This window comes from Anabrus simplex, chromosome 2 (assembly GCF_040414725.1).
Source record: "Anabrus simplex isolate iqAnaSimp1 chromosome 2, ASM4041472v1, whole genome shotgun sequence".
Classification (NCBI taxonomy): domain Eukaryota; kingdom Metazoa; phylum Arthropoda; class Insecta; order Orthoptera; family Tettigoniidae; genus Anabrus; species Anabrus simplex.
In genome coordinates this window covers 173,403,675-173,426,918 of record NC_090266.1, presented here as the reverse complement: position 1 = coordinate 173,426,918, position 23,244 = coordinate 173,403,675, and the positions used below count along the sequence as shown (strand labels likewise).

Here is a 23,244-nt window from a genome sequence, read left to right as displayed (position 1 = left end):
GAGTTATATAATACCTTCTTCCTGGAGCGCCATCAGTAGCAAGAGGATCCCGCCATGTTTTGGAGTTATATAACACCTTCTTCCTGGAGCGCCATCAGTAGCAAGAGGATCCCGCCATGTTTTGGAGTGATGTCATGCCTTCTTCCTGGAGCGCCATCAGTAGCAAGAGGATCCCGCCATGTTTTGGAGTGATATCATGCCTTCTTCCTGGAGCGCCATCAGTAGCAAGAGGATCCCGCCATGTTTTGGAGTTATATAATACCTTCTTCCTGGAGCGCCATCAGTAGCAAGACGATCCTGCCATGTTTTGGAGTGACATCATGCCTTCTTCCTGAAGCGCCGTCAGTAGCAAGATGATCTCACCATGTTTTGGAGTGATATCAAGCCTTCTTCCTGGAGCGCCATCAGTAGCAAGAGCATCCCGCCAAGTTTTGGAATGATATCATGCCTTCATCCTTGAGCTTCATCTGCAGCAAGGGAGTTCCATACCGAGCTCGATAGCTGCAGTCGCTTAAGTGTGGCCAGTATCCAGTATTCGGGAGATAGTAGGTTCGATCCCCACTGTCGGCAGCCCTGAAGATGGTTTTCCGTGGTTTCCCATTTTCACACCAGGCAAATGCTGGCGCTGTACCTTAATTAAGGCCACGGCCGCTTCCTTCTCAGTCCTAGCCCTTTCCTGTCCCATCGTCGCCATAAGACATATCTGTGTCGGTGCGACGTAAAGCCAATAGCAAAAAAAAAGGGAGTTCCATTATGTTTAGGGATAGGATTATGTCTGATCGTTGTACGCCTCTAATTCCTGCATGTCAATTTCGACGTTTTGTTTTACTCTAAAAGATAGTAGAGATAAAGATCTCTGTAAGTGATCTATGAATGGGCTCAATTAATTTTGTCGAGTGAACACCAAATGCGTCTGAACAGATCATTTTAATACCGACATCGTAAGACATGGAGTGCCGAATGGACTTTTTCCACTCTTCAAAACTCCTACTGCCACTAATCCACAGAAAACTGTACGAATTGTATTCATTAGGACCTAACACTAATCATATTATTTATTTATTTATTTATTTATTTATTTATTTATTTATTTATTTATTTATTTATTTATTTATTGATCTGAAAGTACACAGGTTTTATACCCAATTAAGTACCTTCTTGACATTCATTAATAATCTGTATCTATGAAGTTAAAGTTTAACAAAAACAAAGTTAAAAATCAACAAAAAAAGGAAAAGAACAAAATTAACATTATATCTGATACCATTTACAATTTATAGGAAATGAAAAATTCACTACGATATCACATGGTAATACAAAGCAAAAGACAATACAAAAAACAAAGAAACTTAAAACACGAATGAGTACACTGGGAAATATGGTGAGTACCAGAAAGAAGGAATTATTAAAAATTTAAAAATTGTAAAGGCAGGCTTCTAGTTTCTTATTGGATTCATTATCCAATTCGGTGAATATATCGACTTCTTTGATTATAGTGTTATAAAGCGTTGTCATTTTCACAAAAGGTGAATTTGACTGATGCAAAGTTTTTGACCTTTGAACATAAAATAATTGGTGCTGACGTGATCTTGTCTGCGGAACATGGAATGAAATGCGTTTTAACAGATCCATAGAATCAAATCGTCCTATTACAATTTTTCTTAGTATTTGTATAGAAATTAGGGACCGTCTGATTTTCAATGAAGGAAATAGAAATAAATTCCTTAATAACTGGGTTGATGCGTCGAAAGGGCAAAAAAGTTTTAAAAGTTTTGAAATAAAGGTAACGTAGGAACTTGTTTCGTACAATTTCAATAGCATTCACTTGTTGCTTAAATTATATAAATTTCCATGACCATGTGCAACTTTCTTCCTATCTTACCTGAAATTGGAGAATTAAAATATCACTCTTTGTCCAGAATAGTACAGATCTTATAATGTTTTACGTCTAACTACTTTTACGAGATTCGGAGACACGGAGGTGCCACAATTTTGTCGCGCAGGAATTCTTCTATTGCCAGTGAACCTACCGACACGAAGCTGGCGAATTTGAGCACTTTCAAATATCAGTGAATCGAACCCGCAAACTTGCCTTCAGAAGGTAAGAAGGTAAGCACTTGTACCATCTGAGCCACTCAGTACGACACTGTACAGATCTTACTCTCTCGCTAAATTAATGTCCACCTCTGGAACGTAAATTCGAGGAATACGAAGACAAGAGTTTAGTCCGGTTCCATGGCTGCCTGGTCAGCGTCTCAGCCTTCGGTCCTCAGGGTCCCCGGTTTAATTCCCGGACGGATCGAACGATCTTGAACGATGAATTCCCTCAGCTCAGAGACCGGGTGTTTGTGCTATCCCCAATATCCCTACAACTCAATGACCATACACAATACAATATCCCACTACTTAACGCATGCAGGTTCCTATACACGGTAGTTGCCGTCCACCACTGTCGGAGGATCTGCCTTAGAAGGGCTGCACCATGTTAGCAATAGCCACACTAAATTGATAATTAATTCATTGAACATAAGTGCGTCTCTGTGGTGTAGTGGTTAGTGTGATTAGCTCCCACCCACAGGGGCCTGAGTTCGATTCCCGGCTCTGGCATCCCCGAAGTGAGTTTCCGTGGTTTCCCATTTCTTCTCCAGGTATCTACCTTAAGGCCACGGTTTCTTCCTTGCCTCTTCCTTGTCTACCCCTTCCAATCTCCCCATCCCCCACAAGGGCCCTGTTCAGCATAGCAGGTGAGTCCACCTGGGCAAGGTATTGGTCCCTGTCCCCATTTGTATCACCCAACCAAATGTCTCACGTTCCAGGGCACTGCCCTTGAGACGGCAGAGGTGAAACCTCTCGCTGAGTTCGAGGGAAAAAACGATCCCTGGACGGTAAACTGATTAAATAATAATAATAATAATAATAATAATAATAATAATAATAATAATAATAATAATAATAATAATAATAATAATAATAATGATATGATCAGAAAATCGAATTAATAGAAAAATGTATAAATAAATCCATAAGTAAGTTGGGTGATTTGCCAGTGAGAATATAATGCCTTGGAGTAATAGCCACGGTGTCCTAGATATTAAAGTAAGAGTACATCGTTTGTTTCCCAATCTGGTCATAAGTAGTCCTCATATAAGACCTTTACTTTGACCATAATCTATTTCTGAACAGGTCATGCCGGTGGAGACCTTGAGATGGCCTTCAGCGTCCTCAGCAACGTTAGTAACACACGACCTTGTGGAGGCAGGCGAGTCGCGTAACTAAACTGATGGGCCATTACATTTGTCTCTATTACAAGGTTGCTTTAACTCAAATCGATACAGCAAACGTTAAGAGGCAAGACCTGATTCCCTTCCGACTGACGAACTGATTTAAGGGAGAATTGATTAATTATTCACGAGCAAAGAAACACATTTGATGTCTTCTACGTGACTGTGGATACTGTGTTAAGACGACGAGACCTCCAGTTTTATGCGGAATCAGAAGAAGTGGGACGTCACATTACATCTTGCAAATTCCTATGTACTGCCCGGGATTCGAAACGTGGCTGCCTTGGTGAGACGCCGGTGACGATACTACTCGGCTATCATGTCCCCGTTAATCATGTTCGGGATGGAATAATATCCCATGTATTTTATAACAGCAAATGATAATAAACTCGTGTCCTCAACCTGAGGTGCTGCAGCTCTTTTCAGGCACACACCTCCATGTACAATTTCAACCACATACCAGCCCTCCTGCTATTCTTAAACTTCTGGCAGTACCGGGAATCGAACCCGGGCCCCCCAGGACGGCAGCTGATAACACTCACCGTTACGCTACGGAGGAGGACACAGCAAAAAAGAAATGGAAGTTATTTGGCTGCATACGTGCTCTCAGAATTGAAATAAAGTAAAATAAATAAATAAATAAATAAATAAATAAATAAATAAATAAATAAATAAATAAATAAATAAATAAATAAATAAATAAGTTTACAACCAGTGGACATTCCTTGGACAAAATGAACGTGGCTTTTTAAAAAATTACGAAAATTTTGAAATAGATGCAGAGAAGCTTCAAAATCTAGATTATGTAATGCATATCTTCTTCTTCTACCGCTTTTCCCACGCCTTGTGGGGTCGCGGTTGTAAACTGTGCCGCACATTTGGATTTGGCCCTGTTTTTACGGCCGGATGCCTTTCCTGACGCCAACCCTATGTGGAGGGATGTACTAATCACTATTGCGTGTTTTTGTGGTGGTTGGTAGTGTAGTGTATTGTGTGAATATGAAGAGGAGAATGTTGGGACAAAAACAAACTACCAGTCCCCGAGGCAGAAGAATTAATCACACGCGATTAAAATCCCCGACTCGGCCGGGAATCGAACCCGGGACCCTCTGATCTGAAGGGTTCAACGCTGAACATTCAGCCAACGAGTCGGACATATTATGTAATACATATATCCCTACATATATATAAATATATTCTCACACAATTTTTGTGCAATAGTATTTTTAGTGACTTCCGAGGCCCATATTTCAGTTATCTTTAGATAGAGAAAATTGAAATAGGTTTTATTTTCACACAAAACGTACAGGATTTTTAATTATATATAAATCATGTGGGTTGTTATCTGTAATAATAATAATAATAATAATAATAATAATAATAATAATAATAATAATAATGTCCGCCTCTGTGGTGTAGTGGTTAGCGTGATTAGCTGCCACCCCCGGAGGCCCGGGTTCGATTCCCGGCTCTGCCACGAAATTTGAAAAAGTGGTACGAGGGCTGGAACGGGGTCCACTCAGCCTCGGGAGGTCAACTGATTAGAGGTGGGTTCGATTCCCACCTCAGCCATCCTGGAAGTGGTTTTCCGTGGTTTCCCACTTCTCCTCCAGGTGAATGCCGGGATGGTACCTAACTTAAGGCCACGGCCGCTTCCTTCCCTCTTCCTAGCCTATCCCTTCCAATCTTCCCATCCCTCCACAAGGCCCCTGTTCAGCATAGCAGGTGAGGCCGCCTGGGCGAGGTATGGTCATACTCCCCAGTTGTATCCCCCGACCAAGAGTCTGAAGCTCCAGGACACTGCCCTTGAGGCGGTAGAGGTGGGATCCCTCGCTAAGCCCGCGGGAAAAACCGAACCTGGAGGGTAAACAGATGATGATGATGATGATAATAATAATAATAATAATAATAATAATAATAATAATAATAATGGTATGGCTCCTTCACTGAAAGTTCAACGTAGTAGCCTTCAGTTCATATTGTCTCATATTCGATTCGCAGCCGGGCTGGGGATTTTAGCCCGCTTTGGGTTAATTCCTCAAGCCTGGGGGCTAGAAGTTTGTGCTTGTCTTAATATCTATCTTCATTTAAGTTTAAAATATCACACTTTCAGCCACAAAAGGAACACGGATAAGGCAACACATCACTCCACATTGAATTGACGTCTGTAAGATAATCCGATCGTAAAAATGGACTTTCTTTCTTTCTATCTTAATCTGTTTACCCTCCAGGGTTGGTTTTCCCTCGGACTCAGTGAGGGATCCCACCTCTACCGCCTCAAGGGCATTGTCCTGGAGCGTGAGACATTGGGTCGTGGATACAACTGGGAAGGATGACCAGTACCTCGCCCAGGCGGCCTCACCGTCTATGCTGAGCAGGGGCCTTGTGGGGGGACGGGAAGATTGGAACGGATAGACAAGTTAGTTACCGTTCCGGTATTTGCCTGGAGGAGAAGTGGAAAACCACGGAAAGCCACTTCGATGATGGCTGAGGTGGGAATCGAACGCATCTCTACTCATTTGACCTCCCGATGCTGAGTGGACCCCGTTCAGCCCTCGTACCACTTTTCAAATTTCGTGGCAGAGCCGGGAATCGGCGGACAAAAATAGATTTAATACATATTATTTTGCCGACCCCAGATAATTGGGAAAAGGTAACTAAGGAAAGTAATGAAAATAAAAATAATAATACCGTCTCTGTGTTGTAGCGGTCAGTGTGATTAACTGTCACCCCCAGAGGCCCGATTAAACAGATTAAGAAAGAAAGAAAGATGACAATAATGTTCAAAATTCAAATCCCGGTTACACATATGAGATTTCTTCTTCTTTCAATTCATCTCTCAGTCACTAATCATTGCCCCAGAGGAGTGCGAAAGGCTTCGGCAGCCGACAAAATTCCAGTCCTCGCCGCTAGATGGGGGGCTTCATTCATTCCATTCCTGATCCGGTCGAATGACTGGAAACAGGCTGTAGATTTTTCATACCAGTATTAGTTAATCTGAGGTGGTCAATTTCAAAGTGGCTCTTGTCCACCCGAAATCGAAAATGAGTTTTGTGCCTTCCACAAGCTAATCTGTACGTAGAACAGGATTTATTTCCCTTCAAGTCGCCCTAGAAACTACAAAAGATGGTTTGAATATTGGTAATGGAATGAAAAAGGCTCTTCTCACACCGTAAAATGGTAAAGGAAACTCCCACGTTAGGAATCAGAATGACAGTCTTCCATTTCAACTCTTTAAGCCAATCCCCTTGAACTCTTCAAGCACTCAACAAAATCTTCAAAATTGCTCTTGCCGATCTAGTTGCTGGCTTAGTAAGCACATGGTTCAGGCGTCAAAGCACTTTTCGTGGTTTATCACAAATTCAAGAAAATGGGATAAGAGCCGTTTTACTGAGCATGTGACCGCGCAGCTTGGGTCACGAAGCTGTCAGCTTGCATTCGGGAGATGAGTTCGAACCCCACTGTCAGCAGCCGTGAAAATTTTGCCCGTGTTTTCCCATTTTCTCATCAGTCAAATGCTGGGGCTGTACATTAATTAAGGCCTGTTCGCTTCCTTCCCACTCCTATCACATCGTCGCCATAAGGCTTATCTGTGTCGGTGCGAAGTAAAGCAAGCTAACATTCTCAACAACAAATAAAGAGCCATTTTGAAAATGAGCGCCCCATCTATGAAACGTACGCTCGAATTTATGAGTCAGTAGCATTCATTACTTTATGACTAAAAGTACTGGAGCGCGCGGCTGTGAGCTTGCATCCGCGAGATAGTGGGTTCGAATCCCACTGTCGTCAGCCCTGAAGATGGTTTTCCGTGGTTCCCCATTTTCACAACAGGAAAATGGTGGGGATGTACCTTAATTAAGGCCACGGCCGCTTCCTTCAAACTCCTAGGCCTTCCCTATCCCATCGTCGCCATTAGACCTTCTGTGTCTATGCGACGTAAAGCCACTAGCAAAAAAATTACTGGAAATGGTAACTTATTAGCTCAGATATTTTCAGCTGCTTGTACCATCGTGCTCTGCTTTCTTTCACGCAGCAACGATCCCCCAGCTTCGGTACCAGCGAAGGAATTGACAGATTTCAGGGCTGGTTATACCCATTACATACGATAGAGGAAAAAAAATGTACAGAAGATTTCTCCCCCGGATATAGTTGTGTACTCTTAACTGTTAATGGGCCAAACCTTCGTGTTCAAGCCGTGATTTCCCGAGATGGTCGCGGTTCGAATCCCGGCCAATGCATTTCGGACATTTTAAGCAGAAAATCATGTATCTGTGATTCCACGTAAACTGGAAGTTCCATCGTTATGATCACGACATCGTGACGTGAAACAACGAGCTTTTGTCATTTAAAGCCGTAATGTATTATATATGTATCGTGCCACGTTGTAGCTGTGTGTGGGTGTAAAAATACGTCAGAAAATAATTATATAACTCTGACATATGTAAGAAATCTAAGTTTCAAAAATAATATAAGCTACCTGCAGTAGTTTCTAGGTTAGTATTAGAGCAAAGACATCTCCATACAGGCCATGAAGGCCCTTGGAGGGGTGGAAGGTAAAGGCTTCCACTATCCGTAACCTCGGCACTTGATGGGGTAGAGTGGTTAGCTTTACGCCCGGCCGCCTTTGCCCCCAGGAATTATCCTGGTACTCACTTTGGTGTAGGCTGAGTGAACTTCAGGGCCATGTGCACCTCCGGAAGTGGAGATTCGAACCCACGTCCTTCCGGGCGAACCGAGCACGCCTTTACTGCCCCGGCCAGGCAGCCCCTCTAGGTTATTAATACATGGAATAAATTAATGAATTTTATTTCTGATTATATAACTTGGTGCATGTGTGTAAAAGCCTCTTCTCAGCATCAAGAAAATTACAAATGTTAAAAAAAAAAATTTACGTCGCCCCGACACAGGTCTTATAGCGACGATGGGATAGGAAAGGTTTTGGGCAGAGGGTTTCGAACCAACTTTCTCCCGAATGCAAGCAGATAGCCAATTGCTCGGTCAGATCGATTGCGTAAAATACTGATCATTATGAGACTCAATATACGTTGTTTAAAATGCGTATACTTAATTGAACGTCCTTTTTTATTTAGATATTCTGCTATTTATTTGCATAACTCTTCGTTGTATTTCTCAGATTTTAGCGTGACAAAAAGTGTTAAAATATAAATAATGGATATCTAGCACGACACAGAATAGTAATTAATGTATGGTAGTTTTATAGCATAGACGTTAAGTATTCTGAAGGTTCGTAACAACTAGTCTTGTAACAAGGAAAGTGTGTTGAAAAATAAACCAAACAGTTGTAGATTACAAATAGAATTCTGGGACCGAGCAAGTGGCTGCGCGGTTTGAGTCACGTAGCTCTCAGCTTGCATTCGGAAGATAGCGCGTTCGAACCTCACTGTCGGCAGCCTTGAAAATGGGTTTCCTTGGTTCACTCCATGTGAGATTTGTGCTGGACAAAGCGGAGGTGGGAAAGGGTTTTCTCCGGGTACTCTGGTTTGACCTGTCATCTTTCATTCCAACAACACACTCCGTTAAAATTTCATCTGTCAGTCATTTAACATTGTCCCAGAAGAGTGCGACAGGTTTCGGCAGCCGGCGCATTTCATATCCTCGCCGCTAGATTGGGACTTCATTCATTCCATTCCTGACCCGGTCGAATGACTGGAAACAGGCTGTGAATTTTCATTATTATTATTACATACATTCATACATTATCATTATAGACTGTTGTGCCTTTCAGCGTTCAGTATGCAAGCCTCTGTGAATTTACTAAACGTCGCCACAATCCTCGATTTTCAACTAGTGTTGTGGCCTCATTTAGTTCTATACCTCTTATCTTTAAATCGCTAGAAACCGAGTCTATCCATCGTCGTCTTGGTCTCCCTCTACTTCTCTTACCCTCCTAGGTAACTTATCCTCCTCCATTCGCCTCACATGACCCCACCACCGAAGCCGGTTTATGCGTAGAGCTTCATCCATTGAGTTCATTCCTAAATTAGCCTTTATCTCCTCTTTCTGAGTACCCTCCTGCCATTGTTCCCACCGGTTTGTACCAGCAATCATTCTTGCTACTTTCATGTCTGTTACTTCTAACTTATGAATAAGATATCCTGAGTCCACCCAGCTTTCGCTCCCGTAAAGCAAAGTTGGTCTAAAAACAGACCGATGTAAAGATAGTTTCGTCTGGGAGCTGACTTCCTTCTTACAGAATACTGCTGATCGCAACTGTGAGCTCACTGCATTAGCTTTACTACACCTTGATTCAATCTCACTTACTATATTACCATCCTGGGAGAATACACAACCTAAATACTTGAAATTATCAACCTGTTCTAGCTTTGTATCACGAATCTGGCATTCAATTCTGTTGAATTTCTTACCCACTGACATCAATTTAGTCTTCGAGAGGCTAATTTTCATACCATACTCATTGCACCTATTTTCAAGTTCCAAGATATTAGACTGCAGGCTTTCGGCACAGTCTGCCATTAAGACCAAGTCGTCAGCAGAGGCCAAACTGCTTACTACATTTCCACCTAACTGAATCCCTCCCTGCCATTTTATACCTTTCAGCAGATAATCCATGTAAACTACGAACAGCAAAGGTGAAATATTACAACCTTGTCTAACCCCTGTAAGTACCCTGAACCAAGAACTCATTCTACCATCAATTCTCACTGACGCCCAATTGTCAACATAAATGCCTTTGATTGATTTTAATAATCTACCTTTAATTCCATAGTCCCCCCGTATAGTGAACATCTTTTCCCTCGGTACCCTGTCATATGCTTTCTGTAGATCTACTAACATAAACACAACTGCCTATTCCTCTCGTAGCATTTTCAATTACCTGGCGCATACTGAAAATCTGATCCTGACAGCCTCTTTGTGGTCTGAAACCACACTGGTTTTCATCCAACTTCCTCTCAACGACTGATCGCACCCTCCCTTCCAAGATGCCAGTGAATACTTTGCCTGGTATACTAATCAATGAGATACCTCGATACTTGTTGCAATTCTCGCTGTTCCCTGGCTTAGAGAGAGGTGCAATTACTGCTTTTGTCCAATCTGAAGGTACCTCACCAACACTCCACGCTAATTTTACTACTCTATGAAGCCATTTCATCCCTGCCTTCCCACTATACTTCACCATTTCAGGTCTAATTTCATCTACTCCTGCTGCCTTATGACAATGGAGTTTATTTACCAACCTTTCCACTTCCCCAAGCATAATTTCACCAACATCATTTTCCTCCTCCCCATTTATTATTATTATTATTATTATTATTATTATTATTATTATTATTATTATTATTATTATTATTATTATTATTATTATTATCTATCCACAACTACTGGAAGGAAGGAAGGAAGGAAGGAAGGAGGGAAGGAAGGAAAGAAGCAAGGAAGGAAATAAGTCATGGAATCTTAAGGGCTGGTTTCGAAAATCTGTGCAATTGTACTTGTGTAGCAGGTATGATCACGTTGGATTCACGACCTTGAAACTATGACGTGAAGCAACCATCGTGTATCACACAGAGTACGTGTCTGTATTTCCTTGTGTTCTGATGTCAACAGGTAATTAATAGCTTGCCTTTCTTAAGGTTAAAATGTATTCAAAAATATGCCCAGAAACATAGAGCAATTTGCTATCATGGGCATCTATTTCTAAGGTAAATAGTATGTATGTTCAATCGTCAGCCCAAAGGCTGATTGGATCCTCAACAGCTCCGCCATCAGCTGTCATAGATGGCCTAGGCATCACTGAAGAGGAGTACTAGGGAAATGAAGAGTGAGGTAGTTTCCCGTTGCTTTCCTCGCCGAGCCAGAAGTTGCTATTACGCATCAGTCTGCCAAGCCCACTGAATGCATGCATCAACCGACCCTATGAGCAACATTTTCACACCATTCATAGCAGGGACTGGCTGCATAAGTAATGGCATTACTAGCAACGCTCATACCTCAGTCACTTTCATATTGTCAGAGCCAAGGATAAGACTATGACAGGTCAATAAAGTAACAAAATTGCTCTAGCCTACACCAGAAGACATAGTGCACTGTAAACACTAGGTCCTGCCAGTAAAGGCATAAGGTAAATTATAAAATAATATTTTCAACCGGTATTTATTTTAGAGCAGCCTTGGACAGCGAATGTTGATATTGTATGGTACACAGACTACGACCTCGAATAATAGTCCTCTTCGACAAGTTGCGCAGTGGAGGTGGTTGAGGTGCCCGCCTTTTACACTCGAAGTTATGGGATTTTTTTTTTACAACTTGCTTTACGTCGCACCGACATAGATAGGTCTTATGGCGACGATGGGATAGGAAAGGGCTAGGAGTGGAAAGAAAGCGACCGCGGTCTTAATTAAAGTACAGCCCCAGCATTTGCCTGGTGTTAAAATGAAAAACCACAGAAAACCATCTTCAGGGCTGCCGACAGTGGGGTTCGAACCCACTATCATCGAACGCAAGCTGATAGCTACATGACCCAAACCACGCGGCCACTTGCTTGGTCAGTTACGGGATTTAACCGCGGCAAAGTCATCTGACATGCCAGAGAACAGTAACAAGATATTTACTGGGACGTTAAATACCCTTTTTTTAGGGCAGAGAATATTGCTGGGTCCTTACACAACAAGTCAGTTTCACTCAGATATGTCACTAATTTTGAAATTGAATAAAATAAAACCCAAACAATTGTTTAAAAAGCTGTTTTACATAACCCAGAATGCTTTGACAATATTTGGTGACAATCAAGGATGCTTCATCTGGAAAATTTAATTTTTGACTTATCTTGTTATCTTGTTATTCAGTAGGTTGAGTGATATACACATGTTTAAATACTAATTATTTATAAAACTACTAATTATTCACATGGTGGAGTCATGCAATGGATATTCTATCTCCAACACTCCTTCCTCTGCTTTTTTTTTTCAAGTTGCTTTACGTCGCACCGACACAGACCTTATGGCGACGACGGGACAGGAAGGGCCTGGGAGTGGGAAGGAAGCGACCGTGGCCTTAATTAAGGTACAGCCCCAGCATTTTCTTAGTGTGAAAATGGGAAACCACGGAAAACCATATTCAGGGCTGCCGACAGTGGATTTCGAACCCACCATCTCCCGAAGAGTAGATACTGGCCGCACTTAAGCGACTGCTGCTATCGAGCTCGGTATCATTATTATTGTTTTTATTATTTTTTTATTCAACTCCTAATAATAGAAATTAACGAGACTTTAAACATAACGTTGTGAATTTAGAAATATCTCCCAGATGTGCTGGATACGAGAGAAAGAGACAGTCTTGTAGTCCGTGTGTTTAAGTGTCTGCTCTTCAAGAAAGAAGTTCACTGCAAAGATCTTCCTAGAATAGACGTCATCATGTTGTTGCTCTCAAACTCTCAAACAACAAATTAAGCACGCGAACTGAAACATTTCACTGGTGTACTCCTCCTTTGGGCTCGATTAGATAGTATTGTATCAATCTTTGGTACTATCATTTTGCGTACTGGCAAATCGCAAAACGCATTGCAAGTTTTCATCGGTGAGCCTACTCCTCTGTGCCTGGATTTACCAAACTTCATTAACGAAAACACCTGTTCACCTAAATAAGTTTATCCGAATATACTTAAAATACGAGCATTAAATGTGTACAATCTAGGAAATATCTCCCATGGAAAACGAACATACAGTAAAATTCAGTCAAACTGTTTGTGTTTGCAAACCTATCTTTCATTTGAGTATCGCACTGTAAGTCAATCAGTTCTAGCTGTAGTTCAGGTCTAACAGTTTGCACATCCACTGAGAAGGGCGTGGCAAACACCTGCAGATCTTTTTCTAATGCCTGAATACCGTGAAACCTACTCTCAAAATCGTCATAATTGGCATTAAAACCTCTTTATATTGTTCTAATGTTTTTTAATGTGATTCATTATTTTATTACATATTGAACATTTTGCTGTGTTATTTTTTTGAACTATTGCTTTTCTTCCCAGGAAGGTTTGAAACTTGTTGGTGTCGATGGCCTGAGCTGTGCTGAACTCTCTTCCATAGTAAATGCAACATTTACCGACTAGATCTGAACGCCGTGCGGCGTTAGGATAAAGACTGAAACGCATTACTGTCGCGTCATAGAGTTCACGCGTATCGTGTCGCAATCTAACCTCTCCAGAAAGATGTGCTGTACCTTTGCGTCACTGGCCTTCAGTACACACTTCGTCATGCACTTCCCCTACTTGCTCGCTAAACTGCTCTCGTTCTTGGAGAGCGGGGAGCAAACTGACTCCGAAGGCACTTCGCTCTCGATTGACGATGCCTATCCTAGAATATGCTTTATGTGACAAAAGGATCATATTCCCAGAAATATTTTAATATTTATTTTCCCACTTTAATAGTGAATTTTGACGGGTTATCTCGGGCAGAGCCCAGTTCGGTGGGTTCCATTCCGAATTAGTCATGTACTACAATTTGAAGGTCCTCAAAAACATACCAGCCTCGTGTCAGTAGATTTACCAACCGCATAAAACTTCCTACGGGTCAAAATTCCGGTAACTTGGCGTCTCCGAAAACCGTAAGAGTAGTAGTTAATTGGATGATAAACTAGTAGGCCTACCAGTTATTATTTTAATAGTAAATTTTGTTATCATGAGATCAAGCTTAGAAACATTCTAAATATCTTGAGTCAGTGTGACTATAATTTGTTGTCTATTAGTATATTTGTTCCTAATTAGTACAGTAAAATGATTCAAAATCTATCATACCCAAGAGGTAAGAAGGACAGCTGATAATTCCTAACTTATTCAAATCAAGATAAAATTAAGTCAGTGGCTTGGTCATTAATCTAAAATCAACAGTCAGTATTGTTATGTCTCTCGATTCCTTGAATCAAGGACTATGGGCAATATCTATTTTCATCATGGTGAGTCAGTCTCCAATCAAACTGTTGAGGAAATTGAATTACTTACCCTTGGCATAGATCTGCAGCGAGATCACGGCTTTGGCCTCGCCATGGCAATTGCGGGCGATCACGGAGTAAGCGCCGGTGTAGTCTAGTTTCGCTCGTGGGATCTCAAGACGATACTCTGGACCGTCACCCACGCGCCGGAAGTGTGGCGCGTCGCGATAATAGTCGGGCTGGAACACACAGACATACCAGCAAGATAAGATCTCACAATACTGTACAAGTCCACAAGTTAACATTTCATAAATCAGAATAATCGAATTTTATGGTACTGATAATCATGTCGATTTGTACTTAAGAATAACAAGCAACAAACCTAGTAATAATGACAACAATAAGAAGAAGAATAATGACCGAGCGAGTTGGCCATGAGGTTAGGGACTCGCAGCTGTGAGCTTGCATTCGGGACATACTGTAGTGGATCCGAACCCCAATGTTGGCAGTCCTAAAGATGTTTTTCCGTGGTTCCTCATTTTCATATCAGGCAAATGCTCGGACTGTATCTTAACTGAGGTCACGGCCGCTTCCTTCCCACTCCTTGCCCTTTCCTATCCAATCGTCGCCATAAGACCTATGCGAGTCGATGCGACGTAAAGCAAATTTTTAAAAGGAAAACAGAATGTCATGTGATCTCCGGAGAGGCCTGGTCCAGGTTTTCCGTGTTGATGCCCTATACGCGACCTGCACTTCTGTGAGGATGGGTCTTTACCTAAATGAATGTTAATGTTGGAGACAGCAAAAACACCGAGGAATTAATCAGTGAATGTTAAAATAACCGTCCCGATCGGGACCTCTTGGACCAAAGGCCAACCTGATAATCATTTAGCCATGGAGCCCGACAGCGGTTAAGATAATGCTTTTAAAAATGGATGGTTTCATGCTTTATTTGCAGAGTGTATGTTTGTTTGTTATGATATCACAGGAAAACGGCTGAGCAGAATTTCTCGAAATTCTGTATTTATGTTTAGGGATAGCTAAGTTGTACTTTAGTATCCAATGGCACAGCAATAGTAAGGGGGTTCTGTAAATGAAATGTCAAATTTCTTCATTAATAATACCTTCATCGAAAAACTGTTCATAATAATAATTATCAAGGATAAAATTTCTGAAGCGTTTTTTTTTGCTATTTGCTTTACGTCGCACCGACACAGACAGGTCTTATGACGACGATGGGACAGGAAAGGCATAGGAATGGAAAGGAAGCAGCTGTGGCCTTAATTAAGGTACAGCCCCAGCATTTGCCTAGTGTGAAAATGGGAAACCACGGAAAACCATCATCAGGGCTGCCGACAGTGGGATTCGAACCCACTATCTCCCGGATGCGAGTTCACAGATGCGCGCCCCTAACCGCGCGGCCAACTCTGATGCGTTTTTATGGTACGACGAATCGTAATGGGGATATTAACTATTATTACATTTTTGACAAACTAATAATAATGTTATTTAGTGGAGAGGACGGAGCGGTGCGGAGCGGAGCAGTTGTGACATCACCCGGTTGTACCGAGTGATTTACCGAGTGAATGTACTGTAGCGGTACGTTTAAACACGTTATTGGAAACACAACGTTAAGGTATTTCACTCGTGTATTCAATACCCTTTTCTCACAACTTAACTGTTTTGCTGCTGGAGAAGCCAACTTGCTCATTTCATCCTTGTGATCTTACAAATTTGATATGCCACCATCTGTTCCATAAATGCGGACGCAAAATTTGCATTTGCTGATTTTTATCATCAGTAATTTCAAAGAACTGCCATGCATCAGACGGTTTTCGTGGCATTTGTGGTACAAATTTCTGTAAACATTTTTTAAATCTCTATAAATATTCCGAAAATTAATAATACCACAGTAATTATCTAAAAAATACAACAAGCGGAGGAAATATGGACGCAAATTTGATTAGCACAGGTTGAATACAGGTATAGTACTCTTAAACATGTGTCCTGCGCTACACTGTGCTCTGATCTTCCGCGAGTACTTGCAGTCGTAAGCGGATTACTCGTATCGCTCCCAGCTTTAATGTTATTGATTTGACGTCCCATTAACTACAGTCATGGTTTTCGGAGAAGCCGAGGTGCCGCAATTTTGTCCCACATGATTTATTTTGTCTGTCTGTTAGGTCATCAGCCCAGAGGCTGGTTGGATCCTCAAATAGCACCACCAAAGGTTATGTGGTTATAAGGAAACCCCAAAAACCAATGGCAGCACCAAAATGAGGCGTACTAGGCAATACGAGGAGTGAGGTAGTTTGCCATTGCTTTCCTCACTGGGTCAGAAAGTACTATTGCAGCACGACTGACCCTATAAGCAACACCTTTCATAACACTCAGATGCACTAGTCGTGCTCTGAATGTCATTACTCAGCACCACCCATACCCCAGCAGCTTCCGTATTGTCACAGCCATGGATGACACTGGGACTTCGGTGGAAGCTACACTTTACTCTGGCCTGTGCCAAGAGATGGATACAAAAGTACTGTATCCATCAAGAAATGGCAGCAGGCAAGATTTCTTTTATGTGCCAGTAAATCTACCGACATGAGTCTGACGTATTTCAGCAACGTCAAATACCACCGGACTGAGCCAGGATCGAACCATCTGAGCTACACAAATATCCATGTATCTCCGGACATATTAGTACGATCTTAAACGAGTAAATAACAAAACTTACAGAAAAATCTCATTTCATTCCTTCACACGATGCATCTTTACCGTATCTATAATAATGGAGATATTAATAGATTTAGATTTTTATTGCCAAGTCCATCAAGGGCTGATGTCGAAATATTGTACTGTTTTCATAATAATGAATTAACTAGTGATGGTACTGGTTACTGCAGTGACTGTATTTATAAAGTAAATAACTACGTGGTCAGTAGCCCCTACTGATGAGGAGGATAATAACGGTGATGCTCGAAATGAGAAGAAAAACGCGAAGGAACGGTCACTGGAAGGAAGTGGGTAATGAAAGATTAGGTCTCGAGTGCATTGATATCGCCGACCCAGAAGAAAACAAAATCTCGTGTCTTTTCTGCTATTTGCTTTACGTCGCACCGACACAGATAGGTCTTATGGCGACGATGGGGTAAGAAGGGCCTAGGAATGGGAAGGAAGCGGTCGTTGCCTTAATTATGGTACAGCCCCAGCATTTGCCTGGTGTGAAAATGGAAAACTACGGAAAACCATCTTCAGGGCTGCGGACAGTGGGGGTCGAACACACTATCTCCCGGATGCAAGCTCACAGCCATGCGCCTCTAACCGCACGGCCAACTCTCCCGGTTAAATCTGGTGTCCTACAACGTCCTAAGCCCATAGAACCTACCAAACAATATTAATAACTGACCGACTATTCTTATTTTGTTAAGGAAGTCATATTTATTCAGTGTTTACTCAGTTAATACAACGCACAAGATTTTTCAATCTGTTCAAACACTAATAAAACACACACATAGCACTGCAACATAATTGTTAAAACAAACTAATACAACCATTGCACCGCGGTACAGTATATCACAGATGGTAACAGCAAGCCGAATGCTGCGGTGTGCCAGTCTTACATGTGATAGGGGTCCGGCTCCATTGCTATATGGTTAGCGTGCTGGCCTTTGGTCACAGGGGTCCCGGGTTCGATTCCCGGCAGGATTGGGAATTTCACCCCTCGAATCCACACCAGGAGTACTGTTTTAATTGTGATTGAAGTTACTTAGTTTTTACCGTCTAATAATTTACGTAAAATAATACTTCTGTGAACATTTTCAGTGAATGAAAGTGTATGTGGCCATAAGAAGGGCCGATATGTCATCAGAGTCGGATGAAAACGGGATAAGTAGTGGGAGAGAACCTAACTTCACTAACAATGGTTATTTACGTTATCATCATCATGTATACCACTTCTCTGTCATTCACGTCTGAATATTTCTTCATTTAGGAGCTAGACGATCATCTGCACGTAACATATATCTTCGTACTACAGAAACCTCGTGTCGGTAGATTTACTGGCACGAAGAAATCTTTTTTTTTTTTGCTAGTTGTTTTACGTCGCACCGACACAGATAGGTCTTACGGCGACGATGGGACAGGAAAGGGCTAGGAGTGGGAAGGAAGCGGCCGAGGCCTTAATTAAGGTACAGCCCCAGCATTTGCCTGGTGTAAGAATGGGAAACCACGGAAAACCATTTTCAGGGCTGCCGACAGTGGGGTTCGAACCTACTATCTCCCGAATACTGGATACTGGCCGCACTTAAGCGACTGCAGCTATCGAGCTCGGTACGAAGAAATCTCCTGCGGGACAAAATTCTGGCACCTTGCCATTAATAAAAACCATAAAAAGTTGCTGTTGAACATAAATCCTTTATGATAATCATTAAATTATTATTATTATTATTATTATTATTATTATTATTATTATTATTATTATTATTATTATTATTATTAATTTGTTTACCCTCCAGGGTTGGATTTTCCCTCGGACTCAGCAGGGACTCCACCTCTACCACCTCAAGATCAGTGTCCTGGAGCGTGAGACATTGGATCGGGGATATAACTGGGGAGAATGACCAGTACTTCGCCCATGCGGCCTCACCTGCTATGCTGAACAGGGGCCTTGGTGGGGGGTGGGAGGATTGGAAGGGATAGACAAGGAAGAGGGAAGGAAGCGGCCGTGGACTTAAGTTAGGTACAATCCCTGCATTTGCCTGGAGGAGAAGTGGGGAAACCACGGAAAACCACTTCCAGGATGGCTGAAGTGGGAATCGAACCCACATCTACTCAGTTGACCTCCTGAGGCTGAGTGGACCCCGTTCCAGCCCTCGTACCACTTTTCAAATTTCGTGGCAGAGCCGGGAATCGAACCCGAGCCTCCGAGGGTGGCACCTAATCACACTAACCACTACACCACAGAGGCGGACATTTATTATTATTATTATTATTATTATTATTATTATTATTATTATTATTATTATTATTATTATTATTATTATTATTATTATTATTATTATTATTATTATTATTATTAACTTCCTCCAGCTTATTCCAGCTAGTTATGGATTCGTTGGAACCAGCGTGGCTCTTTTTGAGTTTCGAGCGGGGGTTACCAGGTGTATGCATAAGTCTTTTCCGGTTTCACTAAGAGATGGCGCCAGCGAACAGTACGCAGCGTATGCATCTAACACATACGCCAGGTTGTTCGTCTGACATTAACCTACCAACACACACAAGTTGAGTCCGCCAAACACTAGCGTCTGTGTTGTATCGTTCAGTGATCATGTCGACGTTTGTATCTGAAAAAGAACATTTGCGGCACGCATTGCTTTTCTTATTTAATCAAACGAAAAAAAGGCTGTGGAAAGTCATCGTTTGCTGGTAGAAACATATGGTGAACACGCTTCATCGATTAGAACATGTGAGACATGGTTTCGACAAAGCGCTTCGGCAAGAAGACCATGCTTCGTGTCTGGTGGGACCCTAGCTGTATTGTGTATTATGAACGCTTGTGTTTATTGCACAACGCTATCGCCAACACATGAATAATTTAAATCACGCATTGATCGAAAGATGTCCAGAATGGGCCAGAAGACATGGCAAAGTGATTTTGTTACATGACAATGCGCCGTCTCACACAACAAAACCAGTGAAAGGACACCTTGAAATCGCTTGGATGGACATCCTTGCGCACCCGCCTTACTGCCCCGACCTGGCGCCATCTATATCGCCTCTTCGCATCAATGGGGCACGCGCTCACAGAGCAGTACTTAAGCAATTTCGAGGAAGTTCGAAAATGGCTCGACGAATGGTTTTCCGCAAAAGACAAGCGGTTTTCCCGCCATGGTATTCGTAACTTACGTGAAAGATGGGAGAAGTGTGTAAAAGCAAACGGCCAATATTTTGAATGAACAAAAAATGAAATTCCCTTGAAAATTACGTGTTTTCTTTACCATAAAAACCAGAAAAAACATATGCATACACCTGGTATAAGGCTCTTCCTGAAGCCATATAAGTTTAGACGTGAAAATTATATCAGCGAGCTCGATAGCTACAATAGCTTAACTGCGGCCAGTATTCAGTATTCGAGAGATCGTGGGTTCGAACCCAACTGTCGGCAGCCCGAAATGTGGTTTTCCGTGTTTTCCCCATTTTCACACTATGCAAATGCTGGGACTGTACCTTATTAAGACCCCTTTCCTGTCCCATCGTCGCCATAAGACCTAACTGTGTCGGTGTGACCTAAAGCAACTTGTAAAAAAAGTCTATCTTAGTTTTGAAGGAAGTTTTGTAGTAAGCAGTCTTGGCCTTACTGGTAAAGTGTGTTGAAAGCCTGCGGTCTTGGAGCCTGGAGTGAGGTGCAGCAAGTGGACATGAAAATCCACAGCCTGTTTCCAATCATACGACGGGGGCAGAAATGAAATGAATGAAGCCTCCATCTAGCGGCGAAGATAGGAACTATGCTGGTTGCCGAAGCCTGTCGTAGGGTGGCAGTAAGTATGATATGAAAATTAGCGTTTCCAAGACTAAATTGGTATCAGTAGGGAAGAGAGTATAGAGGACTGAACATCAGATCGGGAATACAAAACTCGGATATGCAAATCATTTCAAGTAGGATTAAGAATGTATATCATCTCAGGAAGGTAGTAGGCCGCTATACTAAGCGAAATTGAATCATAGTGTAGCAAAGCGAATGCAGTGAGCTTGCAGCTGCAATCAGCTATACAACGTTCAGTTTTCAGACCGATTTTGCTGTACGGGAGTGAAAGCAGGGTGGATCTTGTACGCATAAACAGCTTTCGATTGTGGAGTCATGTGGGGCGATTGGAGGAGGATAGATTACGTAGGAAAATAATGAACACGGCCATGGAGGGTAACGAGACCAAGATGACGATGCGTATACTCAGTTTTTATCGATTTAATGATAAATAAATGGGCAGAATTAAAGGAGGCCACAGAGTTACTTACAGTATTGTAAATTAGTAAATTCACAGAGGTTTTCAGACATAACGCTGTATGACATAACTATCTATAATGAAGATGTACGTTTGTAAGTATCTATGTATGTATGTATGTACTAGCAAGATACCCGTGCTTCGCTACGGTATTATACTGAAATGTATAATTGAATGTTGTTTTAGATATATAATCAGCCGAAATTCGCGATCTGAATCGTTTTCTGCGAGAATACGCCAAAATTCGCGATCTGACTGGTTTTCTAATAGATTATGGCAAGTTTCCACCCATTTTTCAATCTTTATTTCCAGCAATCGATTTCGTACTTCCCAGGCTAGGTCCAGGTATTCCACCCTGTCAGTTGGGTCGCTAAATCTTTGCCATCTTTTCTTATAAGCATTTTTAATATGGAACAAATCCTTCAGGAGATCCGGCGTGGTGTCGTCTTGGGTGCCTTGGCGGTACTGAACCCGCGGCCCGACTGCATTCTTAGTCATTACCCGTCCAGGACCCGTTTCCACCGCGGTCCGCACAATTTGACGACGGTCCAGAACATTATTATTATTATTATTATTATTATTATTATTATTATTATTATTATTATTATTATTATTATTATTATTATTATTATATGTTATGGACCCCACAGCAAGATGCAAGACCGATACTTGGCGGTAAATTACATCTGCTGCCATTGTTATTGTTGAGAATGTGACCAGCACCAATGTCGCGCGTAGGCAAGTGTGCGGGATTTCTGGCGATACGAATGACATACTTCAGTGCATTATTGACCTTATTATAGAGGTGAACAATTGGACGGTCAATCTCATTCCTATCGTTTATTTCAAATGTGTTCAAATTTTTATTCATATGCCAGGAGATTCTACTGTAATATAAGAACGTTCTCCGAAGGAAAAGTTGGCTGTTGAAAACGAACCCAGGAAAGATTAAAAAGATCGGTTTATGATCAGAATAAGTACATCGAAAGTATACAGCCTGTTTCCAGTCATTCGACAGGGTCAGGAATGGAATGAATAAAGCCCCATCTAGCGGCGACAGTAGGAATTGTGCCGGCTGCCGAAGCACTCCTCTGGGGCAATGATCGATGAATGACAAATGAAATGAAATATTGGACAGTGTTGCTGGAATGAATGATGACAGGGAAAAGCGAAGTATACCGAGAAAAACCTGTCCCGCCTCCGTTTTGTCCAGCACGAATGTCACATGGAGTGACCGGGATTTGAACCACGGAACCCAGCTGTGAGAGGCCGGCGCGCTGCCGCCTGAGCAAGGGAGGCTCCTTATAAGTACATTATGAACAGCAAAATCAATTGGTCTCACCTCCTTTTACACCCCACCGCCGTTAAGTTTATTTACCCCCCCCCCCAAAAAAAATTAAAAGAAGGAGTGTTTCTTTATGTTTAAAGGAGATTCCAAACCCCAATGTTCACGTCTATTACCTTGAGTTTTGAGATATAAGTATCCCCATAAAAATAATTAGCTTTTTTTACTTCCTTTCACACTTCTCCCCCCCCCCCTTAAGTGAATTTTCCGGCAAAAAAAATACTTGTTTCTTTAATAGTAAAGGATCTTCTAAATAGCAATTATCACGACTCTAACTTCTTCAGTTTTTTATTTATGTGTCCTCATGAATGGAATTCAACTCCTTTCCACTCCCACCCCCCAAGATGGTTTCCCCCATAAAACGCGTATTTCTTTGTTTTTAAAGGAGATCAAAATACCAATTTTCACGTCCGTAACAACTTTAGTTTTTATTAGATGTATGTATTCTCATACAATTAAGTCAATTAATTTTAGAATTCTTTCCCCCCACCCCCTTTCATTGGATTTTCCGAGAATACGCGTTTCTTTATTTTTAAAGGAGATCCCATATACAAATTTTTAGTTCTGTAATATATTCAGTTTCTGAGATATATGTATCCTCATTAAAGGCATTCAACCCACTATTCACCCTTTTACACCCCTCCTATTGGGATTTACAGAAAACGAAAAAATACTTATTCCTTTACTTTTAAAGGAGATTCTAAATACCAATTTTTAC

At 41.7% G+C, this 23,244-nt stretch overlaps 1 protein-coding gene across 2 annotated transcripts in view; it reads right to left on the bottom strand.

Moving 5' to 3' along the window:
- Positions 1-23,244, bottom strand: part of LOC136863975 (titin homolog) — a 1,080,299-nt gene that overhangs the window by 420,434 nt on the left and 636,621 nt on the right. For both annotated transcript variants that reach the window (XM_067140444.2, XM_067140445.2), the window contains exon 15: positions 14,254-14,422. In XM_067140444.2, coding sequence (XP_066996545.2) covers positions 14,254-14,422 — 169 coding nt within the window. The remainder of the gene's footprint in view (positions 1-14,253; positions 14,423-23,244) is intronic.